General features: G+C 39.7%; 1 protein-coding gene across 1 annotated transcript; it reads left to right on the top strand.

The window, feature by feature from the left end:
• Nucleotides 1-599: 599 nt before the first annotated feature.
• LOC139952841 (calcium-activated chloride channel regulator 1-like) lies at nt 600-22,889 on the top strand. Its single transcript, XM_071952097.1, has 16 exons — nt 600-682; nt 1,256-1,437; nt 4,325-4,616; nt 5,044-5,176; nt 9,312-9,486; nt 9,859-9,991; nt 10,554-10,669; nt 12,177-12,404; nt 13,202-13,388; nt 14,791-14,900; nt 15,289-15,409; nt 15,997-16,112; nt 17,166-17,445; nt 18,041-18,229; nt 19,080-19,328; nt 19,730-22,889. The coding sequence occupies exons 2-16, from the start codon at nt 1,264-1,266 to the stop codon at nt 20,242-20,244; spliced, it is 3,018 nt and encodes a 1,005-aa protein (XP_071808198.1). The 5' UTR covers nt 600-682; nt 1,256-1,263; the 3' UTR covers nt 20,245-22,889.
• Nucleotides 22,890-22,933: the final 44 nt, after the last annotated feature.

Here is a 22,933-nt window from a genome sequence, read left to right as displayed (position 1 = left end):
ATTTTGCTGATTTTTGGGAGTTTGGGTTATTATGAATCCCTTTTACTTTCTGTTATTTTCACTTAACAATAAAAGAAGCTTCACCAACAAATGAAAACGGTCTTTTCTTGTCTCACTGGAAATAAACGAAACCGTCCAAGGCCCAATTCCATAGAGCTGCTAAGCACACAAATTTGCTTCGCATGAAATTTCATTCTTGATAAAAACGGGATTACCAACAAAATTTGCTATTGTTTCATGTTGCTTGTTACTGGTATTCAGCTGTTGTTTGCTTATCCTAAAAAATCACGTGGACAATTGGTTGGTAATCCTGTTTTTATCAAGGGAGAAATTTCATGGTAAGCAAATTATTTGCTTAACAGCGTTATGAAATTGGGCCCAGGTGGCAGTTTTTTATGCACACTAGCATTTCCATCCTTAAAAGCCGTAGTGCACAAAAATAAATTGCGTCCCGGTGAGATTGATGTTGGTGTTATCAATAGACGTCAGGGAGCTATACCGAAGCGGACGTCCGTGTGGGGTCGATTGGGGGGGGGGGGGGGGGTGCCCGGATTTAGAAATGCGGGTTTGGATTAATTGTCTGATTTTCATGACCCAGACGCGTATACACATTGTACCATTCTTCTCTTGGGGGCATTCTGTGTCTAGTCGGATCACTGTCGGTACCAATCTGAAACAACAGGTAAGAGTCTATGAAATGCTTTGGTTTTATTTTTGCTTTAAATTGAGCGAAACATAATCTAGATGGAGTGAAATGCCAAGTGGTCTTTATGTTATGTCTGGAACACATTATAAACTCTTTATGTAGAAATTTATAGAAATGTTGGTACTTTTTGTGCCACACAAAACACAAGCGTCCACGACAGATCTACATTAAACTTACATAGTTTGAAGATAATGTTGGTAGAAAGCTTCCCGTTAAAAAATTACTTGCTGAGGTGCAGTAGTATATTGAGCAGCTCTATTAAATGGGGCAATGGCCTCGGGCGCGGGTTTAGGGTCCTTACGAAGCTTCAATCAAGCGGACAGATGATGAACTGGTTAAAAATGAAAAGTTTTACCTTAAATTTATGATATCATCTTTTAAAAATATTTATTTTTAAATCACGCCACTTTTTAACCCAAGCTACCCTTTCAAAAATGACCCATGGTTCCCACATTTCATTTTCGTCGGAGTCTACTTTGTTCCTTCAAGTTTTATGGAAGTTAAACTATAAGTTCTAGTTTCAGCTGATAATGTTCTTCTTCCTTCCAGCCTACACAATGAAGCACTCTTCAGCCATCCTGGCCGTAGCGGTCATCCTATTGGTCCATTCAAACGTTGACGCATTGACCAGGCCATCTTCAATACAGTTCGTTAACAATAGTTACACCGGTGTAGTGGTTGCAATTAACAACCAGGTTGCTGAGGATGAAAACTTGATAAAACAAATAAAGGTAAAGCAGATATATTCTGGGTGAGAGCTATTACTTTAACACTAAGACAAATCTTGAACAAATACTGTCCATTTCTAAGTAGGTCACAGATTAATCTTTTCAAACATTTCTGTCCAACGTCTTTTGGGTCATGTGTTTCATTTAAGGAGAGTAGGTAACAATGTCTTTCTTTTCTCCTAAATGAAACACATGGCGCAAAGTAGTTGGACAGAAACATTTTTATGCCGTCCGATCGAAAAACTATTTATCTTTGATGCCTTTTAATCATCCCCATTCTTTCACATTGTAAAGGTAAATCCATGACCTACTTAGAAATTGAACTTTCTTCGTTTAAGATTTTATGTGTTTAAAAAAAAAATCTCCCAACCAATGATTGCGTTTTTTGTTTTTCTCACCCGGTACATTATAATTAAAACACAAAACCAGAATCTACCTGAAGAAAGATACTACAATTATGTTATTCAAAGACAAAGTGTACCTTTGTTCTTGTGGAATCGTTCAATTTTTTAATCCTATACAAATGTAGATGTCTACGAAATTGTGAAAATTTCATTTCAAAAGATTTGAGATATCACCGAAAATCCGGATCGACTATGATCACGCAGAAAGAACAATCCCATAGAGGAATACACAATCTGAGAAAAGTTACTGACAGTAACGTTTTTAAGTTTCAAATTTATATTTTTCCCATCACCACATTACTTCGAAGAGAAATGATTATCAAATTGATTTATACCATCGAAAGCTACTGTAGGCTTCCAACTAAGAATTGATGCTGCCATGCATTTTAAGATTGGTTACCAAACGTATAACTTACCTTTAAAGGAACATGTTGCCTTGGATCGGTCGAGTTGGTCTTTGAAAAGCCTTTGTAACCGTTTTTTATAAAATGCATATGGGTAGAAAGCTGTTGTAAAAGTAGAATACAATAATCCACACAAACATGCCTCGAAATTGCGTGGTTTTCCTTTTACCTCGTCGACTAAACACGTCGGCCATTTATGGGGGTCAAAATTTTGACTCCCATAAATGGCCGACCATGTTAGTTCGCACAGTAGAAGGAAAACCACGCAATTTCGAGGCAAACTTGTGTGGATCATTGTATTCTACTTTTAAAACATCTTTCCAACCATATGCATTTTATAAAAAACGGTTACAAACGCTTTGGTTTTGACCAACTCGTCCGATCCAAGGCAACGTGTTCCTTTAAATGCAGTAGACACTATTGGTAATTGTCAAAGACTAGCCTTCACAGTTGGTGTATCTCAACATATGCATAAACTATCAAACCTGTGAAAATTTGAGCTCAATCGATCATCGAACTTGCGAGATAATAATGAAAGAGAAAAACACCCTAGTCACACGAAGTAGTGTGCATTTAGATGGTTGATTTCGAGACCTCAAGGTCTGAGGTCTAAATCTGAGGTCTCGAAATCAAATTCATGGAAAATTACTTCTTTCTCAGAAACTATGGCACTTCAGAGGGAGCCGTTTGTCACAATGTTTCATACCATCAACCTCTCCCCATTATTCGTCACCAAGAAAGGTTTTATGCCAAAAATTATTTTGAGTAATTGCCAATAGTGTCCACTGCCTTTAAGATCTAAAGTTAAAGTTATTATCAAACCTTCATACATATTAGTAGTCTTGGTGCAAGACGTTTCTCGTTTGCTTTTCACGCACACCGCGGCCAATTCACCGACAGCGCGCGCACCGACTCACCTGACTAAGGCCGTGTCCGAAACGACGACTTCGGCTACAGCTACGTCTAGATCAGCGCGTCTACCAGTGTTGAAGAATAGGCAGACGCGCGCGATCTAGCCGTAGCTGTAGCCGAAGTCGCCGTTTCGGACACGGCCTTATAGTCCACTCACCGCCCCGTTTCTCCGGGGCGGTGAGTGGACTAAAGTCAGGTGAGTCGGTGCGCGCGCTGTCGGTGAATTGGCCGCGGTGTGCGTGAAAGGGAAACGAGAAACGTCTTGCACCAAGACTAACATATTAGCCCCTAGCTACCGGGAAATCTTTGTGGTATTGTGGTAATCCATCTGCTCTTAAAACGGCAATGGTCGTGGAATCGAATCCCATCCGAGTGTTATTTATTTGGGTCACCCCCAAAGGAATCGGGAAAAGGTACTAAATGGTGCACAGTGAATAAAACACAATAAAAATGTAATATAACACAACAAATCGTAGCCTACGTAAATGGTTTGCATTTTGTTTCTCACGAAGTAAACACTGTATTCAGTTAAAACGTTCAAATATGACTTCTATAATACACTTCTTTATATTATTTTGTCTGCATTATGTTGTTACCTAGACGGCCCGTAAGCTTTAATGAAAACAATAGGCTATTGTAAAAAGCATTGAATAATTGAACAACCAGCTTATATAGTGAGTTTGAAGGTTGAACTTGTATATGTTGTTAAAGGCCCTGGACACTATTGGTAATTACTCAAAATAATTGTTAGCATAAAAACTTACTTGGTGAACTTGGTGAGCTGTTGATCGTATAACACAATGGAGAGCTGTTGATAGTATAACACATTGTGAGAAACGGCCCACTCTGAAGTTTTCGAGAAAGAAATAATTTTCCACTAAAATATTTGAATTTTATTTCGAGACCTCAGAATAAGATTTTGAGGTCACGAAATCAAGCATCTGAAAGCACACAACTTCCTGTGACAAGGGTGTTTTTTTCTTTTATTATTATCTCGCAGTTTCGACGACCAATTGAGTACAAATTTTCAAAGGTTTGTTATTTTATGCATATGTTACACCAAGTGAGAAGACTGGGTTTTGACAATTAGCAATAGTGTCCAGTGTATTTAAAGAGTGAACTCCCCTATACGCAGATTATCTTAACATGCTCTTATGCCTGAAATTTCAGGACATGTTCATCGAAGCCTCGAAGTATCTTTACGAAGCGACAAGAAAACGGGCCTACTTCAAAGAGGTGACAATCCTGGTGCCGAAAACATGGAAACCTAAACCAGAGTACAAGTTGCCTGGCAACGTGACGTTTGATTATGCTGACGTCATTGTGGCGCCACCCAATCCACGATGGGCTCCTCTGGCGTACACCAAGCAGTACCAGGGATGTGGGAAACAGGGTGTGCATATTCACTTCATGGATGAATTTTTAACAGATCCTATAACAGAACAGTACTACGGTCCACTAGGTAGGTACATTAAAAAAAACCTGGACACCTTAATACCAATCTCCTCAGTTGGTGTATCTCAACATATGCACAAAATAATAAACCTGTCGGTCGTCGAAAAAACACCCTTGTCGCACGAAGTCGTGTGCTTTGAGGTGCTTGATTTCGGGACCTCAAAACCTTATTATGAGGTCTCGTAATCAAATTCAAATATTTTACTGGAAAGTTACTTCTTTCTCAAAAGCTACATTACTTCAAAAGAGGGAGCCGTTTTAATTCATCAGCTTTCCATTTATCGTTAACAATTACGTTGTTATGCTAACAACTATTTTGAGTAATTACCTTTATGGTCCAGTGTAAGCATCTACTAAATGTTATTAAAGTGCTACCACTACCTTATTTAGTCATTGTGATATCCACTGGATTATTTCTCGGTTTGTGTATACAGGACGCATCCTAGTCCACGAGTGGGGGCATCTTCGCTGGGGGCTGTTCGATGAATACCCAGATCCCGTAGGTGACCCGGACAATTATCAGGAATTTTACTACGCTCCAGACAAAAAGCAATTCGAAGGAGTCAGGTAAGGTAATTGTTCTTTTTAAATAGCAAATATTGATTGATTTTCAAGTAAAGAAAAAAACTTAAAGAAAAAAACCAAACGAAAAAACAAACGAACAAACGAACAAACGAACAAACGAACAAACGAACAAACGAACAAACGAACAAACGAACAAACGAACAAACGAACAAACGAACAAACGAACAAACGAACAAACGAACAAACGAACAAACGAACAAACGAACAAACGAACAAACGAACAAACGAACAAACGAACAAACGAACAAACGAACAAACGAACAAACGAACAAACGAACAAACGAACAAACGAACAAACGAACAAACGAACAAACGAACAAACGAACAAACGAACAAACGAACAAACGAACAAACGAACAAACGAACAAACGAACAAACGAACAAACGAACAAACGAACAAACGAACAAACGAACAAACGAACAAACGAACAAACGAACAAACGAACAAACGAACAAACGAACAAACGAACAAACGAACAAACGAACAAACGAACAAACGAACAAACAAACAAACAAACAAACAAACAAACAAACAAACAAACAAACAAACAAACAAACAAACAAACAAACAAACACACAAAACAAGTAATGAAATAAATTTGTTTTGTACACATTTAAGACTTCATTTTCACAGTTATTATTATTCAGTTGAATTTACAAATTAATTGAATTGAATAGTTGGCCAGCAACTTTCTGCTGGCTTTTACGAATTTTAATGGTCTTTTTCAGACCAGTTAATGATTACTGTTATTATTTAGTTTCCCCTTTTTGACGAATGAATGCTGATGCAACGGATCATTCCTATTGACGAAAATGAATGAATGTAACACTTTTGTCAATTAGCCAAAATAATAGTTTTTTAGCATGAATAACTTACTTAGTAATGAGCTATGGAAAGTTGTTGATAGTATAAAACATTATGAGAAACAGCTCCCTCTATAAAATAAGGTAGTTTTTTGTATAAAAAGGAACTTTCTCACTCAAGTATTAAAGTCACCTGGAAATATAATTTTTTTTTCTTTCAAACATAAGAGTATATGCTTACGAACAATAAAACAATTTTTTTAGTAATTGTTTGTCACGATTTATATGTTTAAAAAATATATAAAGTTGTTTAGGGGGGCTGACTCCGCCTACCCTTTTTGTGACGTCAATCGAGGCAGACTTTGCCTGCAATGCGTATAGTAAACACACGTGCAAAGTACATGTGCGTCCAAGTCGTGAGTTGGTACATTTCAAAAAGTGTTTTTCTGCATTCAGCAGCAATACACCTGGTCGGCATTGCCGGAAAAAAACAATTTTTTTTTTTGAAACGTACAAACTCACGACTTGGTCCGTACATGTACTTTGCAATTGTGTTTACTCTACGCATTACAGGCAAAGTCTGCCTCGATTGACGTCACGAACAGCGCCCTCTCGGGTCGGGGTCTACACTTAAATTTGTAAATAACATAAGAACTGATTTTTTGAAACCTTAGTTAACTGTTTATTCACATTCCACTCATCAAAACACATATATTAGTGACAAAAGCTTTATTTTGAAAAAATACCACTTCAAGGTGACTTTAAAAGACTTCAGGCCTGAAAACCATAAATTCGTGGAACAAAGGTGTTTTTCCCCATATTCCCCTTGCAACTCCAACTACAAATTGAGTCCAAATTTTAACAGGTTTGTTATTTTAGCCATATGTTGGGATACACAAGTGAGAAGACTGGTCTTTGACAATTACCAAAGGTTGGATCGATTTCACAAAGAGTTGTAGGACTAGTCCTAACTTAGGACTGGTCCTAAAGAGATATCAACAACGTACAGCTAGTCCTTAGATAGGACTAGTTCTCGTCCTAACTCGAGATAAGAATAGTCCTAACTCTTTGTGAAATCCACCCTGTGCCTTTAAATTGGCGAAATTTTAATAAGGGAATCAATGTGTGGTGAAGAGGTTTTCAACTAGTGGTTTGATCCCAACGAGGCTTGGTTCTTGATAATTTTACCGAGACGAAGTCGAGGTAAATTATCAAGAACCAGGCCTCGGCGGGTTTAAACCACTAGTTGAAAACCGATTCAACACACTTTGATTCCCATTCATAAATACCTTTTCGGTCAAAAACATCAACACTTATGGTCAAAAAGTAAAATAAATGGAAAAATTATATTGTTAAATGATTTCTTTCAACACAACATATGAAATGGTAAGGCCCAGTCGAGGCCCTCGGGTAAACAACTCCTTATAAGGGAATGCTGTGCGCGTCGCGCGTATCGCGTGATGTGGCACAACTGTCTCGGCCGTTGCTCTCGACCAATAGAAATGAAGAAACTGTCTAATAAGAACAAGTGCAAACTCGCGTGTCACGCCTATGTTTCAACACTTTTTACTGGTCAACAACAAAGGTTTATACACACCCACGTGACGCACTCTCCACCAATATAGCGAAACTGTCTGAGGTATTTATGAATAAGATTTTACAACGTATAAAAGGCAGGGAACTGTGGAGTTTCCGGAGGGGTTGATTCTGATAACCATTGTCATCCCCTTATATTGACACAATTAATGTTTGATGGTACTCATGGATTACATACAAATTATCTGTGAATCCCCAGCTGTTTCATAGACGCTGTAGCTTTCCCTGTATCAAGTGACGCTTCATGAGACCGGATTATAATATTCTACCCACAGCCCTTCAAAAAATGTAAACACTTCATCAGACCAAAGTCTTCTTTACATTAAAATTATTTCTGTCTCTGAACAAAATACCCTTTTTTAATAGTAACAGAAAATTTTCTTAAAGGGAAGCACGTTGCCGCTGGATTTTGTGCTTCGGCTTCCAAAAAGCGCTTGTTGAAACAAATATGGTTGAGAAGTTTTTAAAAGCAGAATAAAATGTTTCACTTAAGACTATATGAAATTTATTGTTTTTTGTTTTGTTTTGTGACAGTTAAATGTCCGCCATTTTGTAGGAACCACACTGTCGCAGGACCCTTTCGGTACAGAAAAAAAAAACAGCTCACAGATTTACAAATAAATTACAGGGTTTACAGAAGGTAGTGGTGAAATACTTCTCTTGAAATATTATTCCATGAAATGCTTTACTTTTTGAGAAAACAGTAAAACAATATCAATTCTCGTTAACGAGAATTACGGATTTATTTTAAACACATGTCATGACACGGCGAAACGCGCGGATACAAGGGTGGGTTTTCCCGTTATTTTCTCCCGACTCCGATGACCGATTAAGCCCAAATTTTCACAGGTTTGTTATTTGATATAGAAGTTGTGATACACGAAGTCTGGGCCTTGGACAATACTGTTTACCGAAAGGGTCCAATGGCTTTAAAGTTTTTTTTGTACGAAACAAAACAAAATAGTTCACTGATTTACATTAAATTTACACGGTTTAAAGATAGTGATGGTGGAAAGCATTCCTTAGAATATTATGAGCTGAAGTGCTTTATTTTTTGAGAAATGAGTCAAAAAAAAAAAAATAGGAAAATAATGTTCATATGTGAGACGACTGTTTTTTTTTTATTTTTTTATAGCATATAGGCCCTACAACAGATTTACTTGCTTCTTGAAACATTGCTACAGGATTTTCACTGTTTTTCTCAAAGACTTTACGACCAATGAAGCTGAAACTTCTACTAACTTACACTGCATACATCTTCATTCACAGTGAGTAGGTATCCACGTCATGGCCACACTATTGATCTACAAAAGGTATAACAACCCTTTAAAGCCATTGGACCCTTTCGGTCCAGAAAACAAAAATAAAAGTTCACAGATTTACAAATAACTTACAGGGTTTACAGAAGGCAATGGTGAAAGACTTCTCTTGAAATATTATTCCATGATATGCTTTACTTTTTGAGAAAACAGCAAAACAATATAAATTCTCGTTATACGGATTTATTTTAAACACATGTCACGCACGGCGAAACGCGCGGAAACAAGGGTGGGTTTTCCGTTGTTTTCTCCCGACTCCGATGACCGATTGAGCCTAACATTTCACAGGTTTGTTATTTGATATAGAAGTTGTGGTACACAAAGTGTGGGCCTTGGACAACACTGTTTACCGAAAGGGTCCAATGGCTTTAACATAGGTTATATTACTACATACACAGGTGCTCGTATGACTACAAAGCCATGAATTTGATTTTCGATCCGAAGAAGTCTACTTATCGTAAATGCGTGGGAAACCCGAACATTGGGTACGAGGATGGATGCGTGTATTACATACTGACGAAGCAAGATTCTGTCACCTCGTCCATAATGTACAGTGCGTACTCCCTCGATCCCGTAAGTAAGACAAATATTGGTTAGGCGATTTAAGGTTCAATCAATTCTAGAGATGTACTTTTATTTTTATTTGCAGCCATTGTTAACATATTAAACTCGACGGTCTACTGGCTGCAGTACACCATAAGTTTATACAATTCGTGCCAATCAGGGGTATGGCATAGCATGGGTTAAATCAGATTTTGATCTACCGATTTAATGGTCAGGTTTCGGTGCACTAATCAGTGTATCACGCATGGGGGATTGCGCCTTTAATTGCCGATGACGTATGTCTGACAGTGGTCGAACACAATGGTTTGTCTAACACAGTGGGTCGGACAAAAGAGTCTGTCGAACAAATTGGAAAGTTAAACTTAATGTGTTTATTTCAAGATAAAATATTTCTGTGACGACGATGGACAGGACATTTCAAATTTCCACAACCGCGACGCACCCAACAAACACAACCGTCTCTGCGACAGTAGGAGTAACTGGGAAGTGCTGCGGGAACATGAAGATTTTAAAGGTGCGTATAACAAACACGACCTCTTGTTTGCCCAAAACCTGAAACGAATCGACATTTAGGGAATAAAAGATATATAGACTGCAATTTAAAACAGACACAGTTTTGCAATAAAAGAGCGAAGCTGGGTAATTTTGTAATGTTTTTTTTTATCGTACATAAACTATATACGAGCGAACACCTTTTGTATAAAACGTACACAAACACTTGTTACTTGAGAAATTGATCACCACAGGTTGGTTGTCTAGTGTGTTTATAATGATAACTATAAAGAGACATAGGACATACATATTTACGTTAATATTTAGGTAATTGATCAGGAATTTGAGCCCAAAACCACAACAATTTGCGTGAATAATTTTGGCAATATTCACGTTAGAACACGTGAGTATTTAGGAAGTATCAATGCAAACACTTGCTATTTGGGGCACAGATCATGATTTATGACGGCAATATACATGTATACGTTCTATGTCCTTTATAGCCATGCTGGTTTATGGATAACTAGGACTAAAACATCGTTACACCATTCCTTCACTTATTCACACTGTTATGTTCTTGTCAGGTGGCAGGAATCCACCAATAGATCTGACTGAAGAAGACTTGGTACCAAACTTCAAGATGGTACAGCACCGTGACGTCAGCGTGGTGGTGCTGATGGACACATCGGGGAGCATGGGGGTAAGTTTGGCCAGATCAATCCAGTTGAAAAAACTGTATATGGAAACCTATACCGATCCCCTGTCCTTTAAGGTAAGGACATATTGGATGCGTTCGATTAGCTTCCCTGGGTCGACCCCGCGGTGCTCACTCGGTGAGCCCCTGACAAGAGCTAATCGAACGGTCACACTCGCCCTCTCGTGGTGACGGCATGCACCTGGGGCCAGCCCTCAAGTGACCCACGCAGAAGCAGGCCAATTGGGGCTGACCTGGGTGAACCCCTGGAATGACGTACAAGCTATTCTAACGCACCGGGCACAGACCGGGGTCGACCCAGGGAAGCTAATCGAACGCACACAATATTGGTTTAGGTACGTCAGATTTAACTGCGAATCTTCAGAACCATGATGAATGCCATGTGAAATGATAAGAGGTCAAAGGCGATTATGGAAGATCTCAGGCGTAGCTGGGCGTAATTCACGAGCCTCGAAGTGTGAGTGAGATGTTCAGGCTGAGGACTCACCTTTTCATTGGCTGATAGTTGTCCCAGCGTGTACACGCTTGCTTGTTTCAATCTTTTAACCTGAACATGGGGGTCAATGCAAGGGGGCTACTTTGGTAATGATCATGGCACTACAGTTTCGTAAAACCTGAAAGCACTTAAAACTCGCCCAAACACAGAAGAGTATTGCTTTGCAGAATCAGGTTACTAGCCCAATTTACAATTTTGCATTGTTGTGGTTTGTGCCCGACTCAATTTTACTTGGCAATTGATATTCTCAATATTTTCTGTGAAACATTTTTATGAAATCGGGCCCTGCACTGCAAAGACTGGGGTGTTAAATTTATTCTTCCTGGTATCTTTTGTGTGACAACACAAAAATGTATGGTGTTATTTATCCCCATGTTTATATCGTTGGTGAAATTAACACCGTGTCGGTGTTATAGATCCCAAGAGAATCAATTTAACACCCCACTTTTTGCAGTGTGTAATGACCAGAATTCGTCGACGTAAGACACTATAGCAACAATGTTCCAATGGTTAAATATCGGGAATCAATGTGTGGTGAAGAGGTTTTCAACTAATGGTTTAATCCCAACGAGGCCTGGTTCTTGATAATTTTACCGAGACGAAGTCTAGGTAAATTATAAAGAACCAGGCCAAGGCGGGTTTACTTTGATTCCCATTCATAAATACCTTTTCGGTCAAAAACATCATCACTTCTCGGTCAAAAAGTAAACTAAATGCAAAAATTATAACCGTTAAATGATTTCTTTCAACACAACACCCCTCCAGCTATGAAATGGTAAAGCCCTCCGCCGCCCACAGGTAAACAACTCCTTATAAGGGAATGCTGTGCGTGTCGCGCGTATCGTGTGATGTGGCACAACTGTTTCAACACTTTTTACCGGTCATAAACAAAGGTTTATACACACCCACGTGACGCGCTCTCCACCAATTGGAATAGCGAAACTGTCTGAGGTATTTAATATGAATTTTACTTTATTTGATTTAATCTCCTTACAGTCAGAAAACAGGTTCAATAAGATGATTAGTTCTACCGCCAATTACATCTCGTCTATCGTGATTGATGGAAGCTACATTGGCCTCGTCGAATTCGAATCTACAGCTTACGTCCTCAGCGACTTGACGTTTGTCACCAGCGATGATGACCGCCAGGCTCTTTTACAATCCCTTCCGTATGCTCCCGGAGGCGGCACGCACATCGGTGGTGCACTTCTCAAAGCCATAGAGGTTAGACAACCTTGGATAATTCATTATACTCATTTTTTTTCTGGCAGCCGAAATCTGGAAATCTGAGACAAAAAACAACATTGGGATGTATACCTTATTTATTGGCCGTGGTTTAAAATCTAAATTGCTGTCAAAGGCATACAATATTAAAAACTTGTGAAAACTTGAGGTCTCGAATTCAAATTCGGGGAAAATGACTTCTTTCTCTAAAACTACGTCACTTCAGTGGGAGCCGTTTCTTACAATGTTTTTTACTATACGTTACTCATTACCAACATAAGGTTTTATGCTAATAGTTATTTTGAGACCATTATTGTGTCCACTGCCTTTAAAGCTGCATGTGAAATAATGTTAAAGTTGCGGCTGAATACAGTGCCTTTACTTGTTGAGAAAATAGCAAACCTTCCAAACGAAGGTTTATCCTTTTTGTTTATAAGTCTAATGTTCTCTGGGCCCAACTCCACTGAGCTGCTTATCATAAACATTTGCTTTGCATGAGATTTCTTCCTTAAAAAACAACAACATGATTACTAACCAAATTTCCACGTGATTTTCAGGATTAAGCGTGTTTAATACAATCAACAAGCATATGCAACAAATTAAAATTGGTTTTGATCAAGGAAGACATTTCATGCTAAACAAGTTTGTGTGCTTATAGCAGCTCTTATATGAAATTGGGCCCTGGACTTAACACCAGTGACTGGCTCTTTTGTTCCACAACTCATACTATTTATGCTTATCTATTAATCACGCTAATTTATGCAAATATATTGATAAGAACACTATTTCCTGTTTAGGTGCTGTCCCAAAACGGCAGAGACCCATCAGGAGGAATCATTCTCCTGCTCACAGACGGACAAGAAAATGGATACCCTTACATTGATGACGTCATGGGTACCGTCACAGAGTCAGGGGTCATTGTGGATACACTTGCCTTCACGCAGGCAGCCGATTCTAAACTGTTCAAACTCTCTCAAAATACCGGTAAGCATTTCAAATCTGTCACCCAATGACGCTCAATGACGCTCACTGACGCTCAAGGCGCTTCAACAATTCAGTATTTTCCTGCTAGATAATGTGGGACTACGTTTGAATGATGAGACTTACTCCTGTTTACATAGCACCACGTAAAGGTTTACAAGGTGCTGTGACGCAATATGCAGCCAATCAAACCAGGAACACATGGAAAACCACTTCTCTTTACGATAAGTGCACTTGGTTCTTTGTACGTGCGTTACACAACACACGGGACTAACGGCTTCACGTCCCATCCGAAGGACGAAGTATCATGGTTAAGTGTCTTGCTTAAAGACAGTGGACACTATTGGTAATTGTCAAAGACTAGCCTTCACAGTTGGTGTATCTCAACACATGCATAAAATAACAAACCTGTGAAATTTTGAGCTCAATCGGTCATCAAAGTTCCGAGATAATAATGAAAGAAGAAAACACCCTTGTCACACGAAGTTGTGTGCGTTTAGATGGTTGATTTCGAGACCTCAAGTTCTAAACTTGAGGTCTCGAAATCAAATTCGTGGAAAATTACTTCTTTCTCCAAAACTATGGCACTTCAGAGGGAGCTGTTTCTCACAATGTTTTATACCACCAACCTCTCCCCATTACTTGTCACCATGCAAGAAAGGTTTTATGCTAATAATTATTTTGAGTAATTACCAAAAGTGTCCACTGCCTTTAAGGACACATGTGTCACACTACAGCTTGACACTGATGCTCTTAACCACTAGGCCGCGACACACCATTGTGACCCTAACCTTAACAGTGATGTCTTTCTATTCTTACTTGTCCTTTATAATTATAAACCTTGAAACTTAATGCCCCTGGGGTAGATTTCACAAAGAGTTAGGACTAGTCTTATCTCGAGTTAGGACTAGTTACTCGTCCTAACTTAGGACTATCCATGCAATTTTTATATCTCGTAGGACTAGTCCTAAGTTAGGACTAACTCTTTGTGAAATCGACCCATGGACACTATTGGTATTTGTCAAAGACCAGTCTTCTTACTTAGTGTATCTCAACATATGCATAAAATAACAAACCTGTGAAAATTTGAACTCAATTAGTCGTCAAAGTTGCGAGATGGAAGAAAAAACACCCTTGTCAAACGAAGTTGTGTGCTTTCAGATGCTTGATTTCGAGACCTAAAAATCAAATTCTGAGGTCTCGAAATCAAATTCAAATCCTTTAGTGGACAATTACTTCTTTCTCGAAAACTACGTTACTTCAGAGGAAGCCGTTTCTCACAATGTTTTATACTATCAACGGCTCTCCATTGACGGTTAACACGTACGTTTGTATGCTAACTGTGATTACCAATAGTGTCCAGTGCCTTTAATATATTTTCATAATTATAAACGTTGACAAACAGGTGGTAACGCTTTCTTCTACTCCAACATCAATGGCTCTAACACTCTGTACGAAGCTTTCGCTGCAACTATGGAGAGAGGTGACGTCATCGATGCTGAAAAACGTCTGGAGGTTGGTAACATGTTTGAGATCTTTAGATATAAATATTAAGTTAACAATTAAGGAAAACTCGAGTTGTTTGGCCTTTCATGAGAAATAAATAATTTAACTCAGTGAGCATTTTATTCATTTTTATGTTGGCATCGATGCAATGCAAAAGTTGTTTTCACTATCTCGTGACCCAGATGGCCGATCGATCTCAAACTTCTACAGGTTTGTCAGTTTATGTATGGCCTGCCAGCAACTGTTTTGTTAGAAAAACCAATTCTATAACGTTCCTTAAACAACTGGTATCTGAACTTCCATATTTCTCCGCCTTGTTCCGAAATATTTAACCTAGAAGTGTTGTTTTCTGAACACGTATTATTTTTTTCCATTTACGTTTTGATTGTTATGGCAGCTCATGGTAACCTCATGGAGACTCGGGATAAACGAAACTAGAAAAGGAAGTGTTTATATGGACAGCACCCTGGGCAAAAACACAATGTTTAGTTTCTCCTGGACCGATGGAAACAGCTTGGGTAAGCTAAATCTTTTCCAGTTCTCAATCGTTGTATTATGTGTTACTCTTGTCATTACAAATTCCTAAGAATCCTTATGTGACAAAATAGTTTATACACCACAAAGTAGTGGCAAAAGTGGGATACGGACAGTTTTGCTTGGAAGCCAATCTGTCCATGCAGAAACATTAGTGTATTGTTAGCATTTTTAATAAAGTCAAACGTGGCATCCAGGAGGGTTTACGATGCTGTAGACACGCACATATACATAGCCGTGGTTCAAGACTATTCTGTTATTAATATATGCCCATGGCTCTCGTCACAAGAGGGCGCACTCTCGCCAAACACCGCTATCATAAACCTTATCACAAATACTCGGTACGCGCACGTAAGGCTTGGAATAAGGTGCATGTTGGTTTAGCTAGCGATCAAACTTGTTTAGCTAGCTAGACCAGTATGCACCTTACAACAGTTAGCGAAAAGGGTATTATTGAAAACATATATGGTAGCCTGAAAATCTTCGAGGCTCGTGAATTACACCAGGGTGAGCGCACGCATTGAATAACGATAATTACATGTATTCTTGTTTGATTTCTATGTCGATGCAGCTATCGATGTAACGATCAGGACACCCAATGGAAGCTGGATCGACTCGTCTTACGAAGGATATGGCGTGGATACATCCTTCAGGATTATCTCAGTTCAGATCAAAGGAACAGCACAGGTGAGATTCAATATCCATAGGAAATTTTGTGAATGGGAGATTTTTGAACGCTAGGTGGCAGCAGACTTCCAATTAAATTTCCGTTGTTAACGTAGCTCTGAGCAAGCGCACTTCAGTAAAAACAATTAGTTTACCTGGCCTGTCTACTGCCACCTAGCGATCTAAATTCCTCAATTGCAGCTGACCTTTTGATGAATTTTGGGTTGAACCAAGACAAATTTACTAGAGCGGCATTTGAACCTGTGACGATCGGGTTAACGTACCGGTGTCCTACGAAAACCTGGCCTCTGAGATTCTCTTCCCCATGGGAAGTTATCTTCCCATGGGAAGTTATCATGGGCTCTAAGAGGAGGATGATTCAAAAGAGGGCGCTGTCAGAAAAAGTTTGTACACAGTTCGCTGAAGGATGACAGATGTCCTGTGTGGCAGGAGATTCTGTCCCATGGTGGTAGACTTGGTTCCAAGTCTTTGATCATGGCAAACAGCGCCCTCTTGTGATCAACCTTCTAGCTAAGAATGTGGGGCGTTTTTCGTGGCTGAGATGTTCGCTCGGCCCCAGCGGCCAGTCTATCCAGTACCGCTGGGATGGGCTAATCGGTTGCACAGATTCTTGTTCAGGAAGTACGTCATGAATACAGTGCATATAAATATGGCGCAGTGTGAGTGTGATGCATGATGGGACTGCGCATTGTGAAATCAATGAGCGTGCATACGTTTGCCCATCCCAGCGCAGTTATTTTTTTTATAAAGCAAGGCGCTGGGGACGGTCGAAGCTGAGATGCAGAAGAATAACCGCAATCTAAGACTGAATCAAGTCTACTCATGTGGCGAACTGTGCACAGACATATTCTTATAGCACCCTTGTTTGAATCATCCTCCTTCTGCCCGCGTTAGTTTTCAATATAGGGGACAGAATTTCCGAATGACAGGTTTCCGTGACACCTACCAACTGGGCCATCTATCCCGGCCATATCTAGTTGGTCCTCGCTGTGTTGTATGGTGTACGGCAACTCGTTAAGTTAATTGACAACTCATTATTTTTGGCTCACCCAGGCAGGAGCATGGGAGTTTTGGGTGACCGACAAGATATTTCTATCACAAGACATTGCAATCTCCATTTCGTCAAATCCGGCGAGTGCTGACGTTGACCCCATTATCGTGACGTCAGAGTTGAGCGGCTCCATCACGGACTTTGCCAACGGGGAGCCACTGACTGCGTTTGCCGAGATCAGGCAGGGGTTCAGCCCGATGATCTACGCCAATGTCTGGGCGACCATCGAGAGACCGGCTGGCTACGATCCGATTGATATACAACTGTTGGACAACGGAGCTGGTATGAATACAACTAAACACCTAAAAGCCAGGTTCTTATTTCCTGCAAATGTGGCGAATGACGTCACATGGTTATTTTCTTAGCTAAAGCGAATGTTTCGCAAGAGTTGAACACAGTTCAAATGTTCATCTGCGACTTTTTTGACGTCAAAGTTCGCAGTGTATTCGCATGTATGAACTGGGCTATACTGTTATAATTTTAACAAACAATAATTTTAAGCTCAAGGGCTCAATCCCCACGACCGGGATTTGAACCCAAACTTTGCTGCTGACAATACCATTGCTTGGGTCTGCAGGTGAACTCTACTGCTCGGCCACTATACGCCACGTGTTGCAAAAGCAGTAGCAGCAGCAGTAAAAACAAGCAGAGTAAAGCCCGGCTCATAATTCCTTCGCGAATGCAAATGCGATATACGAATAATGACGTCACATATTATTCGCAACGACTATTTCGCAGGGGTTGAACTGTGGGCAACTCTCTTGCGAAAATCGCTGCGAAAACAGAGTGACGTCAAATTCACGCCAAAATCGTATCGCATTCGCAGGAAGTATGAACCGGGCTTAACGACGGTTCTTGCTCTTTTTATTTTTCACAGGAGCTGATGTGACCAAGAACGACGGAGTTTACTCCCGGTTCTTTACCGACTTCACCGGGGTGGGTTATTACGGTATCAAGATCAGCGTGGATAACGATAAGGGAAACGCCATTATCATTGATTCTATACCTTTCTCGAAAGCTCGACCAATCGTGGATCCAGACCAGGCCTTCAATCTCCCGGCAATAGGTCAGTTCAAGGTTCAAGGTTCAAGGTTCAAGGTTTATTTTATTTTGCACAGTATCAACAAATAAATACATTATCAGTTTAAAGAATACATTACAGTAAAGATACATCAAGATCCAGTACTGTGGGACATGTCACAAGAAGCAATCCACTAGCAATCAGTTCTAGGCAGTCTTTGAAGAAGAAAAAAGAAAGTGGTATAATTTATTTTTTTCAGAATTTTCGTTGGCACAGGGAGTATGTTGCACCTCTGAAGTGTTAATTTTCCCTTACTTGAGCGCTAGAGGGCGTATTTGAACCAAATTTACTGCGTGTTTTCGTAGGTGTTTTTATTGTTTGCAGTTAAAATAAGATGAAAAACACTCCTATTGAAAGCGCACCAAGCGGTCAAATCATAAAGCTGTATAGTGCAATGTTTTACAAATAATTAATTGTGAAACAAAATTATTTTTTAATGTTGGTATGTATATGTTGACTGGTTCAGCAAAAAGAATTTGATTTCATTCAGCAAATAGATTGGGTTTCAAATACTTCCAAGTGACATAACACAGAACACTTTAATTTTGGAGAAAAGGGAGTTTACCCCAGTATTTATGTTTTGAATAGAAAGCAAACTGGCTAAAGTACGGGATTTTAGCTTTAGACTAAGCGTAATTTCGACAAATCTTTGGGTAGTTTTTGAACACAGATTCTGAATCACTCTGACCCAGAAAAGGAACAGGCCCCATGACAATTCTTTTTAAGGATTTTTTTAATTACTATTTTAGAGTGGATAAGGTACCATTTTGTTTACCGAATCATCATTACCCCCTTTTTGTGAGTAATTTAGAACCTGATATTGCTAATTCCTCAGGCGGTGTCCAGATTCCCCCACCCGGTGCCCAACCCAGCGAGCCCACAGGGCAACCCGCACCTATATTCAGTCGAGACGTTTCTGGTGGATCCAGCCGTGTGGACGAAACGCCTGTTGGTTTCATCCCAGGTGCTGATGTCTTCCCACCGGGTGATATCCTCGATCTCAGGGTTAAGGGGTCATCATGGGAGAGTGGAATAGTCACACTAGTTTGGACTGCACCTGGGGACGATCTGGATAACGGGGCAGGTATGTGATGAATAAAAAAAAGAAAATAAATATGAACAATAAATCTTCCTTTATAGATGTTACATCTTCCAGTACAAAAAACACACACAACGCAGATAGGAAAACCAGTTTCTTTGTTCAGATTTCTTGTAGAGGCAATGTTTTTTTTTTTTACGTGAACAAATTAAAACTCCCTTTATTTTAAATAGCCCTTAAAAGCATATATTTTTTCAAGAAATCGATAAATTGCGTTTCAGTTATGATAACTTTTAGACACTGTTTAAAATGGAGCTGTTAATACACACACAAAACAGATAAATATTCCTGCATGGGTGGAAGACATTTTGACAAATGCATTTTTGTTACATTACTAGAAAATGTTGGTCTAAAAGGTAAGTTTCTTCTATTTTGTTGCTTTCCAGCGTCTCTTTACGAGATCGTCCGGGCCGAATCCATCTTTGCCTGGCAGAATGACTCGTCCCCAGAGTCTCATCTTATTCTAAACCCAACCGACATACTCAATGGAAACATCTCAGCCCCACTTGACTTCGGTACCCTGGAAGAATACACCATCCTCGTCCCCAAACCTGAGGGAGCCAACGTAGTCTCTTACGCATTCGTCCTGCGAGCTTTCGATGATGCTGGTAACCCGTCCGGATTCTCCAATGCTGTACAAGCCGTGTTGAGGGAGACTATTCCCGTAGCTCCCCCCGTAGCTCCAGTTACAGACCCGACCCCAGAAGCTATTCAGCTAGAAGATTGGATGATAGCTCTGATTGTCGTAGGAGGTTGTGTGGTGCTTGCCCTGTTTATTTTAGGGGTGTATGCGTGTTCATCATGTTTCTGTAAAAAGTCAAAGGCCGTTGCTCCTATAATGGTTAACGAAGCAGTGGTTAACGAAGCGTACCAATATGAGATATACGACAACCATGCCTAAGGATTTGCTCATTGATCTCGGTATGAAACTATCATCATTGGAACTTTGCCTTCAAATATTATCTCAAAACTTTGCTGTTCGGAACTGCTCCTTTAACTGAAGAGTTGTTCATAACCAAACACAAACAGTTTGTTTGTAATAAGTGTGCAGTTGATTAAAATACATGAACTTTCCTCTTGTAGTACAATCAGTAGAACATTTAATAACACTCCAAAGGATTTGGTGAATCAGTATACTCTACTTTTAAAATGTACTTTCATTTCATTATTTTTATTTTCATTTATAACCCAAGCACCGGACCTGAAGGCAATTTGCCCCCTTTAAAGATGGCAAGGCGATGGCCCTTTTCGAAATCGAGATTTTGGCTTGGGCTTGGGCTTCACCCTCAACTAGTTTGGGAAAATAGTGTGTGCTTTCCGTATTACCGGTCATCAATCATGCAGACGGAGCCTTAATGGAAGTCCAAGTCCAAGCCATGGTTTCGAAAAGGGATCTTCGCTCGGCCCCAGCGGCCAGTCTATCCAGGACCGCTGGGATGGGCTAATCGCTTGAACAGATTCTTGTTCAGGAAGTACGTCACGTATGTAGTGTATAGAAATATGTTGCAGTGTGAGTGTGATGCATGATGGGCCTGCGCATTATTAAACCAATGAGCGTTGCATGATGCGTTTGCCCATCCCAGCGCCTTTGGTTAAAGCAAGGCGCTGGGGACGAGCGAAAAAGGGATCACGCATTCAAGCTCAATTTTGTTTTCGCCAGTTCAAACCACAGAGGGCGCTGTGTGTAGTATCCATAGACCTTATCGCAAATACCAATGCGCAAGCGCAGACTGTTGAATGAGGTGCATTGTGGGATACATATGAATCAAATTTTGCTACCAGCTAGACCACAATGCACCTAATTCCAAGCTTTACGCGCGCGCCCCAGTATTTGCGAAAAGGTCTATTGATAATTAATTTAACAATCTCGATACTTGCTATCTTGCGCGTATTCCAAAACTACAGCACCTCAGCACGTAATATTTTCAGGAAAGCTTTCTACTATCACTATCTTCAAACTGTATAAGTTTAGTGTAAATCTGTGGACATTGTGTTTTTTCCTCCTACAAAAGTTACATAGACCCTTTAAAGGAACAGCACAGAATTGTTTTTGCTTACAAAACAGTTGCTGACACTGTAAGCACTTTATGTAATCCACCATATACATAAACTGACAAACCTGTAGAAGTTTGAGATTGATCGGCCATCTGGGTCACGAGAGAATAGTGAAAACCCGAGTACACATTTTGCATTGCATCGATGCCTAAAGAATAATAAAAAGCTCACTGAGCGATAGGCCTAAACTCCAAGCGGGAAATCAGTTTTATTTATCTCATCAAATATGACATTTCAGACAGAAAGATTTCTAGGGATGTTTTCAACTATCATCATCATAGACCGTGTAAGTTTTATGTAAGTCTGTGATCTTCACGATTTTTGTTCTCACCAATTCTGTAACGTCCCTTTAAAGCAATTGAACAATACAAATTGTGAATATTACCCCTTGATCAGAATGACCTCTATAACTACATATTTATATTGAAATCCCACAAGTGTTTGCTTTTCTTGTAGACAGCTAGACTTGTGGACAAGTCGTTATTATGTCGCGGTGATAGCGTTCCGACTCTCTATTCCGAATCTCCCCGCAATTCCCGCGAGACTGCTGGCCCCGCGAGACTACTGCTATCACGACTACGGTCCTATCTAACGGGGAGTAGAAGTCGGCAACCAGTAGTTCGAGAGCACCGCCACAACTCGACTATCTCGCCTCGGCAGACCAATAACGACTTGTCCAATAGTTAGTTATTGATCTCGTTTTGTGAGTGGCACTTGCCCAAACAATGATTTTATCCCCACTCTTGCGTTTTTGTTTAATTAATTGTTTTTACAAAAGGTAGGATAGTGCTATCTATCTGACACCATCTCCTGTGGAGCCACCTTTTTGAGTCAATATTTATTTAGAGTCGTACATGATAAAGGAAGGAATTCAGTTAAATTATTCTATAATATCTATACAAAATAAATTACCCGTTGGTTGCAGAGACCCAAAATACTTCACAATGCAAGAAGTTTTGTTTTTAAAGACAGTGGATACTATTGGTAATTGTCAAAGACCAGTCTCCTCATTTGGTGTATCTCAACATAATGCGTAAAATAAAAAAACTGAGAAAATTTGAGCTCAATTGGTCGTCGAAGTTGCGAGCTTATATTGAAAGAAAAAACACTCTGGTTACACGAAGTTTTGTGCTTTCAGATGCTTGATTACGTGACCTCAAATTTTAAATCTGAAGTCTCGAAATCAAATTCGCGGAAACTTACTTCTTTCTCGAAAACTAGTCACTTCAGAGGGAGCCGTTTCTCAAACCGTTTTATACTGCCAACCTCTCGCCATTACTCGTAAAGTTAGTTTTATGCTAACAATTATTTTGAGTAATTACCATAATGTCCACTGCCTTTTAAAACAGTATCGACTCCGAACTGGGACTTACTAATAATTGTATATTATGTTAACCTCTGAGCTAATTTTTGATTATGACTTAAGCAGAAACTTCGTTTACGTATGAAACCGTAGTTATTGCAAATAAATCTTTAAGCTATTTGCCGTCAGGAAGGTAGTTCTGCTCTCTTTATTATAAAACAAATTTGGCTGA

The sequence above is a fragment of the Asterias amurensis genome, chromosome 21 (genome assembly GCF_032118995.1).
Source record: "Asterias amurensis chromosome 21, ASM3211899v1".
NCBI classification, from domain to species: domain Eukaryota; kingdom Metazoa; phylum Echinodermata; class Asteroidea; order Forcipulatida; family Asteriidae; genus Asterias; species Asterias amurensis.
This window is presented reverse-complemented; position numbering and strand designations above follow the sequence as displayed.